Source organism: Caretta caretta, chromosome 11 (genome assembly GCF_965140235.1).
Source record: "Caretta caretta isolate rCarCar2 chromosome 11, rCarCar1.hap1, whole genome shotgun sequence".
NCBI lineage: Eukaryota > Metazoa > Chordata > Testudines > Cheloniidae > Caretta > Caretta caretta.
This window is the reverse complement of record NC_134216.1, coordinates 60,999,462-61,011,695: the sequence shown is the minus strand read 5'-3', so window position 1 is coordinate 61,011,695 and position 12,234 is coordinate 60,999,462. Positions and strand designations below refer to the sequence as shown.

The 12,234-nt window shown below is 40.1% G+C and overlaps 1 protein-coding gene across 3 annotated transcripts in view; it reads right to left on the bottom strand.

Annotated features, from left to right (window-relative positions):
- Nucleotides 1-12,234, bottom strand: part of NBEAL1 (neurobeachin like 1) — a 135,880-nt gene that overhangs the window by 79,892 nt on the left and 43,754 nt on the right. For 2 of the 3 annotated variants that reach the window (XM_048870377.2, XM_048870378.2), the window contains exons 11-14: nt 8,487-8,573; nt 6,946-7,029; nt 5,500-5,598; nt 4,792-5,375 (exon numbers count right to left, since the gene is read on the bottom strand). In XM_048870377.2, coding sequence (XP_048726334.2) covers nt 4,792-5,375; nt 5,500-5,598; nt 6,946-7,029; nt 8,487-8,573 — 854 coding nt within the window. The remainder of the gene's footprint in view (nt 1-4,791; nt 5,376-5,499; nt 5,599-6,945; nt 7,030-8,486; nt 8,574-12,234) is intronic. The other variant, XM_048870379.2, reaches the window with a different exon arrangement.

Here is a 12,234-nt window from a genome sequence, read left to right as displayed (position 1 = left end):
TGAATTCTTAATGTAATGCTTCATTTGTAAGCTATTATAGATACAATGTATCATCTAGTCTGCCTGCTAGAATGTTTTAACTTCTAATTGCCTATGTAGCTTATGCGCAGTGCTATCTTTTGAAATATTATAATTTCTTTTTAAAAGCTTTTTAATTCAGTGACACCTATGCATAGGTCAGTATTAGGGCTAAAGATGGGATTACACAGCTTCATATTATGAATATGCAAAGGCTATGAGAAAAAGAAGTGGCCTAACAAGAAACAGTGAAGAAAAAGTCCACAAACTAGTCTTGCCTTCTCACTGAAGAGGGAAAAAAAAGAGTATGTTACAGATCTTACTGTATGACAATGAATCATGTCCTGTGGTGCTTATCAACATATCTACTGGACTGCATGTAACATAGGATGTACACAAGTCTCTACTGAAAACAGAAAAATGTTGGTGAAGGACAAATGGAGAGAGATGAGAGACATGCACTTGATTCTGATGGGACATGTAGCCCAGTCAAGAAATCTGGCATCAAAATATTTACTGACATGGTCAAGATGACCAAATGTAAGTGGCAAGGGAAGAGAAATCACAGCAGCTGTCAGTTCAAAGAATTTTTTTTTCTGCAGAGCCTTGTCCTTAGCAAGATGTAGCGGTGATGTTCCAAGGGGAACTGTTCTTAGTCACGCAATAGGACCTGTGCCTATGTTCCTCTTCCATGCTGATGGAGCAATAAAAACAAAAGTTCAATTAGGGCATCAGCTGGAAGTGCTAAGCAGAAAGAATTCATGAGCTAAGAGCATACAACAAAGAAACGGAGATGCCAGGACAGCGTATATCAGAGATGCCAGGGCTGTCATACAAATGATAGCTGGAGACAAAATTTCCCACATTCCATGAACTGGCTCCTGAGTACTCAAGGCAGGTCCTAAAGCAGTTGACAACGCTAATTCTATAATCATAGTCTGACAGATATGACAACGGTATCTCTGTGAAAACTGCAGAAAGACAGTGCTGGACATGACCTAAGGTTGGATGCAAGAAATACCAGGTGATTGGTGGATGCCCTCTGTGCCACCATGAGAAAAGTTTCTAAACATGGCATCCAACAAGCAGTCACCTGTAAAATTCCTCTGTGAATCTAGGGTTCAAAAAGCACCTGAGAGCACATGACACAAACACTCCTTCTTGCTGGAGGCTTTTCCAGTGGTGAAATAGCAAAGTCCATCACAGAGGTGGTGAAGAAGCCCAAGACTTGTACTAGAAATGTCACTGGTGGTATTACATTTCAATGATACCTATACAAACTTATTATTAGATTTTGCTTTATCCTCTTGCAATACTTGTTCCACAGGGATCGTCGAAAATCATCTGGCTCTTTGACTGCTAACCCATGCTAATCATTCATGCGGGCACTCATATACATATGAGGTACGATCCTGAGCAGACCAGAAGTGATTGCTGGGCTCTGGGAGTAAGGGTGAAGGAGTTGAGGGCAGAGGTGGCATTTTCTTCAATCCAGTAAGTTCCTGCGGTGGGGCTGGGTAAGCGGGGGTGGGGGAAAATGAGGGAAGGGGGCAGGGGAAGGAAGCGGGGTGGAATAGGGCAGGGGAAGGGGAATGTGGGTGTGAGGGGAGGGGGACAGAGAAGAAACGGGGATAGGGGAATCACGGGGGCTAAGTAGGATCCCCGCATGCGGCATTGCCTCAGAAGCAGCTGGGGCTCCCCCATTCAGCAGGCCCATCGAACCCTTAGCTGGCCAAGCCCTACCCCCCTACACCTGGACCCCTCCAATGAGCCCCCCTATGGTCAGACCCGCACCCCACTGAGCCCCAACCAGCTGCACCTGGACCTCCACCCCATCAAGCTCCACTCCCCCTGCACTCAGACCCCCACCATTGAATTCCCACCCCCAGACCTCCCAGCCAAGCCCCATTTCCCCACCCCCAGACCCCTCCTACCCCCCGCTGAAGCTGACCACCATCACCTGGATCCCCTGCAGAGTCCCATTGCCCCTGCACCCAGAATGCCCTAATGAGCCCCTGTGCATCCAGATCTCCCACTGAGCTGTCCACACCCAGATCGCCCCACACAGAAACCTCTCAACCCACACCTGGATCCCCCCCACACTAAGCCCCTCCACACTTGGATCCTGCTGGGCTCAGCCTCCCTACCCATGCCTGGTGCACCTGGTACATAGGGGCAGGGCCCTGGGGTGTTTCTGGGACAGACCCAGCCCTTGCTCTGTGTCAGGGTCAGGTGCAGCCTCACTGCAGAGTCCCTATATTGGGGGAGGTGGGGGCTTCAGGGTGATCTTCCACCTCAATGCAGCCAGTGGCCTGTGCCCCTCACTGCCATGCTGGAGTCACATTTTATTGACAAATAAAATCTGCAGAATTTTAAAATATTGTGTGCATAATTTTTGGCGCATAATTCCCTCAGGAGTAGGGGTATTGCAGGGATTGGTCCTGGGTCTGGTTATATTCAATATCTTCATAAATTATTATGGCATAGAGCATATACTCAAAGTCTGGGGACAGTATCAAGATGGGAGCGGTTGCAAGTGCTTTGAACGGTAGGATTAAAAATCAAAATATCTGGACAAACTGGAGAAATGGTCTGAAGAAAATAGGATGAAATTCACTAAGGATAAATGCAAAGTGCTTTACTTAGGAAGGAACAATCAATTGCACATATACAAAATGGGAAATGACTGCCCAGGAAGGAGTACTGTGGAAAGAGATATGGGATGTATAGTCGCTCACAAGCTAAATATGAGTCTATACTGTAACACTGTTGCTAAATAACTAACTAACTAAATAACTAACTAAAGAGCAATCATCATTCTGGCATACACCAGCAGGAGGGCTGTAGGCAAGACATGAGAAGTAATTCTTCCATTCTATGCCACACTGACAAGGCCTCAATTGGAGAATTGCAGCTAGTTCTGGGCACCACATTGCAGGAAAGATGTGGACAAACTGGAGTAAGTTCAGAGAAGGGCAACAAAAATGATTAAAGAAAATATGACCTACAAGAAAAGATGGTAAAGATTGGGTTTGTTTAGTCTGGAGAAGAAAAGACGGAGGGGACATGGTAACAGTTTTCAAGTACGTAAAAGGTTGTTACGAGGAGGAGAATGAAAAATTGTTCTCCTTAACCTCCGAGGGTAGGACAAGAAGCAGTGGGCTTAAATTGCAGCAAGGGAGGTTTACATTGGACATTAGGAAAAGCTTCTTAACTGTCAGGGCAGTTAAGCACTGGAACAAATTGCCTAGGGTTAGCCCTACCTTGAGTGCAGGGGACTGGACTAGATGACCTACCAAGGTTCCTTCCAGTCCTACAGTTCTACAATTGTTGTGATACATTGAGGTCACAAAAAAAATCCAATTTTACATCTTAAATAATACACAGAATCATTAAACTAATAGAAAAAAATGCAAATATTTCGAAGTGGTCACTGAATTGTTCAGCCCTCGCTTCTCAGGTAATGGCACCACTTGACAGCTCCACATCATACTTCATCTTAAAGTAGACATAAGAAGTTTTCAAATGATGAGTGCAGTGCACGTGCGTAGAGTGGGTACATTAAGTCGACCAAATCAGTGGTGTCTGCCATTCACCTAATAATGCACAGAGACCACAAAGCATGGAGATAGCAGCGAGTTCAGTCTTTTCTGTTGTATATTTAAAAAAACATTTTCCACTGAAACAAAGCAAAGTAACCACCTGTGTTTAAATCAATCATTCATTTATTCTTGTTATCTATTTCCTATTTGCTATAATATTCCCTTCAATCAAGCATCTTAGAACTTCATCTGAGTAGCCAACACCAATCCTTATCCAACAAGCAGGATATGCAGCATAACATAGGATGCCCTTTCTCCACCACACACTAGAATACATCATATTCTAAATTCAATTTAATGACTAAAAATGCAAACTACTATTCTAGCACCATCAAGTCCAAATCCAGCTGCAGCCATTTCTCCTTATGCTGTAATACCATTAGATTTCAGAAACTACACGGGTTTAGATCAGGATTTGAATGAGAGACCTTTTAAAAAAATGAAAGAAATGGTTTTGGGAGTTAAGCAGATGGTACTTTTAACCAAGTCAGTACCATACTAATACCCCAGCATAATATTATGGAGCTCTGTGCTGCTGGAGGGCCTGTAGTTCAGATAAGATATAAACAACCACTTTCTGGTTATTAAAATGAGTCAATCTACGGCTTTGCTTATATGAGAAAAGGGTTAAAGTGCTGTCTTGGCCAAATTCCAAACTCAGAAATTTCCCCCTGCAGTTCCAGTTAGAAAAGGATATTTTTCAGGTATTATCCTGAATTTTTGCATTTGTTTGCTATTGAATACCTATATTAAAACCAGAGGCAGTTACATTTTATAGCCCCTATACGCTACAAGAACTATGCTAATGCATGGTTACCCATCACAATTCGGGGGTCCTTTTTTTATTTTTTTTACTGCCATCATGGATGAAAACATATGTTAATATGCATTACCCAAATAATTTAATCTTAATATAGTTATAGAATTGCACCTTCCTATCCACACTAGCAGTATAATTGTCCCAATACAGAAACCCTTAACCATGCATTTGCATGGCTATTCCTGTAGCATAGTCATGTCTTCGGTGGTGGATGAAGCCATTCCTGTTTACAAACTCAACTGATATTCAATTTATCAAGTATTTTGGTATGAAATGTGCTATATAAATATAAGCATCGCTACCAAGTATGCCATGGGATGCATATTACCAAAGTAATCACAGCAAGCGTACCTGTATAGTTGCTTCCTCTTGCCTCCTCCCTTGCTGGTGATGTCAGGTGTAACTTGGTCCTGGTCTAGGCATAGCCAAGCATTGAAGGAAAATGCAGACCCTGGCCATTTGTGAATAGGTGGCACAGCAATTCCTGCCATGCTGGGGGACAAGTTGAAATATTGCATGGCACTGTCCAGGCCTTGCTTCCGAGCCATTGCCAGAATTGCACGCATCACAGGGATGACGTAAGGGTGAGACTGCTTTGGTTCATTAGTCCTCAAGAGTCGCATTAGTCGATGCAATTCTTCAGAGCTCATCGACTGACTTCCCAAAGAACCCTGGAGGGCAATCAGGTTCTCTGCACAAGTGCGATGGAGTGAAGAGTGGAAGTTTAATGTCTCAATGATGCGGATGACCATGTTTGCATTGACACACGTGGCACGACTCTGCCTGTTAATACAGCAGATTCGCTTCAACCAATTTGAGATGAAGATCTGCAGGTCATGTGATTCTAGCTCTGGAAGCCACTGGATAAGCAGCAATAAGGGCTGGACATTACTAATGCCCAAAATTCCAACGGACACGTGATCACCTTCAGCAGCCTGGAAAAAAAAGAGCATAGAACACAAAGATGAACTACTGGCCTACAACAACGAAATAGGGGCAGAAAAGCTGTCTAGGAGTGCAGCCATTTTAGATAATGTTCAAAGCAAGCACATGTCTCACCATATTCATAAGTTCTTCTAGCAACTCTCGCGAGGGCTGACCCAGAGATTTTAGTACTTCATAGATATGTGCATAACCAATCCGCTCTTTAAAGACCTCCTGCAGAGGAAAAAAAAATAGTAACATTAATAAAAGTATGCAGTGCGGTTGTAGTTGTGTCAGTCCAGAATATTAGAGAGACAAGGCTGGGGAGGTAATTACTGGACCAACTTCTGTTGGTGATAATAAAAGACAGACACAACTAAACTCTAGTGGCTAATTACTTACCTGCAATAATGGGGCCTCATTTAACACAAAACTAGCTCTATTGTTAGGTTACCCTTTATGAGAACATACTACAAACCTTATCTGAAGGCTAGAGAAGTTAAGGATAGTCTTTTGATTGACTTCAACGAGTTTTGGATTAGGCCCTATAGTTATAGATTCATGACACTACTGCATATAATATTATGTCATGCAAAAATATTTTCTGTAGCTGAATAAATGTTTTAATTCTAGCTGCTGAAATTACAACAGAAGTGCACAGGCACAGAGAAGAGCTTTATTTTACTTGTTATAGACCATAAACAAAATCTCCAGTACAATTGTTTTAATATACTTCAAAATGTTAGTCTTTTTAGTTTATTACAAAAAACAATTGTTCTATTGAGTTGAACCTACAGAATAAAGATAAAACAAACACAAGTAGGTGCAGAAGTAAAATATTTTCCTAGAAAAATGTCTTAATTTAATCATATTAGAGAAATATTTAAGATAGAAACTTTATTAAATATGGGAAAGTATTCTGAAAACTGGTTACCTTGCACTGAATTTATGGAAAACAACTCTCAAGCAGTAAAATCTACACAGTTATATACATCTATTTACTAGTTAATGAACAGCAGTTACATCTTATTAAGTGAATTCCCTTCCCTTTGCACAGGTATTTTCAATTGTTATTTGTACAATGTGGAAAACATTTTTAAATATGAGTGAATTTGTTGGAAGAAACAGGATTTATGTGAAGTGCCTCTGGAATAAAGTAGTGAGAGGCAAAAAAGTCACTGTTGAAAAATTCACATAAAATGTGCAGTACGTAGGTGCCCCTTCAAACATTTATGGGATTTAGAGCAATTTTCACTGCTGGAAAAGGTTGTCAGAGAATATTACTTTACACTTAGTTTTTCAAATTTCTGTCTTTTATTATCCAATCAAATTAGCTCTAATCCCAGAAATCATGTTCCAGCTTTACATAAAATTAAATTAATGTCCAGCCCAAATTATGATGTTGTCCATAAGAAGAGCAGGAGGAAGAAAAGCACAAAGTGTTTCTTGATCTGGTTGTGGCACACTGTCAATAAATAATAATAATCATAAGAACAATTCTTCAAGGTTTTACATTAAAATGTTTAACAAGAAATGAGAAAGATGGCTGCCATAAACAGACCTATGAGTGTGTATGCTTACCTTCGCAGCTGGAGATTTGTGCAACACTGCTGTAAGGGCTTGAATGGTGGATACTGCCAAGCAGTCTAGTTGTCCCTGAAACACCTGAAAGCAACAGAGGCAGGTGTTATTTACAAACATATTAAATAGAATTCTGCTCTGAAGGATATTCTGCGCACTTCTGCCTGGATGAAAACCAAAGTTAATTAACATGCTTTACAATCATCTCCCCACCAACATGGATTTCATGACACCACAACCTACAAGAAAGGACACAATGACAGAAAACTAGCCATGTAGTTCAAGAAGAGGAAAGAAGCATTCACACACATTACAGTAAAAGGTTCTGATGGACAAATGTACAAACTTTCCTCATGCTGTTAATGGACAATCTCAAGAGGGAGGGAGGAAAAGGAAGTAACCAACCCCTTGTACTGTATGTGTGCACTGCAGATGTATAGCTTTCTGACAATCAGTTCTTTAAACAAATGGAGATGATCATCATTTTAATCTCAGTGCAGGCTCCTGCACATACCAAAGCAACACACACACACATTAGAAGTGATTAGTTATACCAGCACAGTCCAATAACTTCATCGTCTCTTACATCCATCCCAGAGGATGAAACACTGCTTCCAAACCCAATGAGTCTCAAATAATCCTTTCCCTTTTATGTTTTCTATTAGTTAATTCCTCTGAATACTGATATTTTTCATGATAATTTATTAACAGAAAATTATGTGCCATATACCAGCTGGTCCCTTTGTCACATGGAGTCTGTTCATTTGCATAGTTCCACTGGTCAACTTTACAGCCTCTGAAATACTATATTGCATATTGGACAATGAGAAGTCAAAATCAGAAGACAATGTTAGTGAATAAATGTTTACATGCAGATCCTCACACTGAGTTACCAATAGAATTGGCTATTTTAAACAGAATCAAGATTTCTAGACTACATACTTTCCTGTGCTCAGCAATGCATTATCTATTTAAATGAGAACAAATCAGTAACATCCTCCATACTACTATATGGAGTGGTACAATAAGAATTTGCATTTGATGTTTTCCATTATGCTAATGGAAATTCAAGACAACAGACTCTTCTCACCTCCCACATTCAGCCTGTCCATTGTATTGTGAACATCTGTTCTTGATGACAAGCAAAGAATCAGGACATCAACTACAACCATACAGATTCACAAACAAAGCCCCAGAACCCAATAGACCACCGTGCGGAGACAAAGAAGCAAAAAAGAAAAAACGAAATCACCACCAGGTTGATAGCATTGATACTGGGATTCTATTCCTGTACTTCACCCTCCTCAGATTAAAAGGAGCACAATTTGTACCTAATATTTTTAAAACTTGAAGCATCTCCATACATGTGAAGTCATGGGTGTAATTTGCTTATCATAAAAGATTACTTTCCAAAGACAACAAGCATAGGTCTGTGCAGCAGTCAGAATTCATCCATCTGGATAAGGTAAAGTACAGGAATCACTTTTCCCACTGAGTGCTACTCTGTCTTGGCTTCAAGTGAAGCAAAATTGTGTAGGTACCTGGTCCCCATTCATTTCGGTCAGTAATTTGTTGGCAAGGTCTTTTTCACTCTTGTCTGCCACCTTATTGTTAGCATTTAAAAACAGCTGTTAGAAACAGAGACAAGAATAACGGAAAGAGGAATATTAAACATTACCTGCAGCTATTATCGTGAAGCCTGGGATGAATTTATGTTTCACATACAGCATACATGATCTCACACTGGTGAGTTACACAATTCTTAACAAATATCAGTCTTTTGTTAATTCTTCCAATATTACATCAAACTATTGTTAAATATTCATTAGCTTATTCTGTTTTCCAGAAAAAAACAAAAGATGTAATTGCTGAGACACGGAAATGGTACTAATTACAAGTTATTTTTGTTATTGGCCCAGTGTTCTTAGATGCATGGTGACTAAGTGCAGGACTGGAGGCTCTCAACATTCACATTAAAAAAAGGAGGGGGGACGACTGTAAGACGTTAGAAACGCAAAGGGAAGGGGGAAGCACAGCCTCCTAGTTTCTCTACTTATGTTTCATCTTGTAGGAGGACTTAAGTGACACTAACAATCTAAGGAAGCCTGCAAATCAACAACTCAGAATCCAGAGATAGCGATGGCAGCAGCTTTGCGAGGGACACAATCTTCAAGACTGGAAGGATGGTGGGAAATTTTCAGTCATCCAGATGAGTTGGCAGCTTGGCAAGAACTTTAACTCAGTCACCCAAAGCTGTATCTATTCTGAAGCTTTGCCCTCTTCTGCTTTTAGATTGCAAGTTAAGAAGCTCTTAGAAATACATAGTTTATCAGACCAAGTAATTAAAAAAAGACTTCTGAAAACAGAGGAGACTGACAGCTTGTCACATTTCAGAGAAAATATCCATCAGAAAAATGAAAGGGTACGTGAAAAACTACTTTTTAAAACCACTTCTTTTGTGCTCACTGAAGATTGTGTGTTCAGTATATGGAACCCCACTCAGTAATCAAGGGCAAACACAAGACAACAATCAAAGATACTACTCTGTGTTACAAAAGTATTAAAAACCCCACAAAGTTAGAAACATTGCTTAGTTTGAAAGGCATCTGTCATGACCAAAGCTGTTATACTTTTGGTAACACTACAGAATAGCTATAATATGTTGAGAGAATTAGAGCATTAGCAACTGAAGATAAATTATGAACAGGAGGCAAGAATAGACACAGAAAAAACAAACTCATTCTAACTCATTTCCCATAACAGATATATAATGAGAAAAATAAGCAACTAGAGATTTTAAAACCATGTATTTATTAAAATGCTCAAGTACATGGCTCTCTCTGGTTTTGAATTCTTGTATCCAGATGATGATTCATAGAATAATAATGTTTTCTTCAGCCCACGTAAGGCTCAGCATAGTAACTACTGCTATTCTCCAAATCTGATCTATATTTAAGCAAAGTTTCCCATCAATATAAAATGTTCAAGATACATGAAGAAGTGGTGGCAGATGTTCTTAGTGTACGAATAAAACCCCTTTCAACAGATATAAAGTGAAACCTCAGTTACCTCAACATTTCAGGGGACACTCCTGAATAAACTGGGCTTCAGATCAGATAAACTGGGTTTCAGATCAACATCTGAAGTGGACAAACAGCTTTCAAAAAAGACCTCATGATTAGGGTCCCCAGCCCCCCAAAAAAGTCAAGAGAAGACCTCTCTCTTCCATAAGCTTTGAATTCTTTAGCTGAAGTTCGTCTATCTTCTCTGAAGACGATCTGCAAAGCTGAAGACAATTCTGAGGTAAGATCAGAAATATGCCTCTATTATGTGGCTCCTAGGAGTATTCACAATAGATATCAGTTTTGACTTCTTTTTTCACTCCTTCCCCTCTCTGCAAGTCTTCTGGTCTCCAGGTTCATAGACACACAACACATTCTATTGTGTCAAGAACAACTGCTGACTCTTCTGTTATCTGTGGTGTTATACACTGGGGGTGTCACTAGCGAACCCAGAAGTGTGACAGATTTTCAAGAATGAGGAAAATTATTTTTAGCAAGATTCTACCTTGTTAGTGGAGGCATTTGACAAAAGAAATGTACTAACCTTACAACTGACTTCATCTTTGTTGTCAGCCTTTGAAGAGCAATGTACTATTTGTGGAAAACACATGACCCTGTCCTTGGGGTCATTCAGAGTGTAAAAAAGCAAACCACTTGCACAAATTTGACAACACCAAAGAAACCCTCCATGTAATAATAATAGTAATATACAAGCCAATATACAATACAGAGATGTAACTTGGTGAACAGTTCTGATGACAAAAAGGTAGAGTGAAATTCAAGGAGAGAAGAATGGTTAAAACATAGGCCATAATACTGCTGGCATTGAAGTCAATGGGAGTTTGACGTCAATGGGAGTAGGAGCAGGCCTAGAGTGCCCATGAACCAGCTAAATAATACCATTGTATGATAATGTAAGAATCAGACTAGAACAACATAAATCTCTCTTTTACAGCAGCATTGCAAAGAGTATAAGATTAGTAGAGAAACAGGTACAGACTCCCAAAAGGAAGTGCAAAAAAACATTGGAAAGGACAAATAAAGTACTTTTAAAAGAAGTTAAAAACACAAACTATACAACACACTCAATGCGGTTCCCACTGAAGTCAATCAGAATTTTGTCCCTGACTTAAATCAAAGAAAAAAAGACTAGGTCAAAATGTACACGTGGGCATTTTAAAGTACTGTTGCATTCAAATATTTTCTAACTAAATGGAATATTGTACAATAATTCACACTTTCTAGCTAGCATGAAATTATCTAGAAGTGTTCAATACAGCCACGTCAACAACATGCATTGTGAAGACAAAATAGAAATGAAATATAAAACTCCAGGAAGTTAAGCAGTATTCATATTTATGTCCTTTTCTATTTGGGAAAAATTTATCTTATAAAAGCATAACAACTTCAGTGAAAGGCACTGGCTTACAATCAATGGTCATCTGGAATTAATATGGAACCAGAGAAAGTAGGAAATATGAATACTATGTCCTTTCTAGAAAGAAAAGGCGTCCAAGAAGAGCATTTTGTAACCAATTAAACTCATTCCTAATCTCAGCTATGCAGGAATTCAGACCAAATATTCTGAAACCCTTGCAACTGAACACCAGTGATTGATTTATTTTTTCTTTTTTTTAAGAAAGCTGGCTAGTGATCAATGGCTCGATGTCTAGTTGGCAGCTGGTATCAAGCAGAGTGCCCCAGGGGTTGGTCATGGGGGCGGTTTTGTTCAACATCTTCATGAATGATCTGGATGATGGGATGAATTGCACCCTCAGTAAAGTCGCGAATGACACTAAACTTGGGGGCAGAGGTAGATATGCTGGAGGGTAGGGATAGGGTCCAGAGTGACCTACACAGATTCGAGGACTGGGCCAAAAGAAATCTGATGAGATTCAACAAGGGCAAGTGCAAAATCATGCACTTAAGATGGAAGAATCTCATGCACTGCTATAGGCTGGGGATCGACTGGCTGAGCAGCAGTTCCGCAGAAAAGGACCTGGGGATTACAGTGGATGAGAAGCTGCATATGAGTCAACAGTGTGCCCTTGTTGCCAAGAAGGCTAAAGGCATATTGGGCTGCATTAGTAGGAGCACTGCCAGCAGACTGAGGGAAGTGATTATTCCCCTCTATTCAGCACTGGTGAGGCCTCACCTGAAGTATTGCGTCCAGTTTTGGGCCCCCCACTACAGAGAGGATGTGGACAAATTGGAGAGAGTCCAGCAG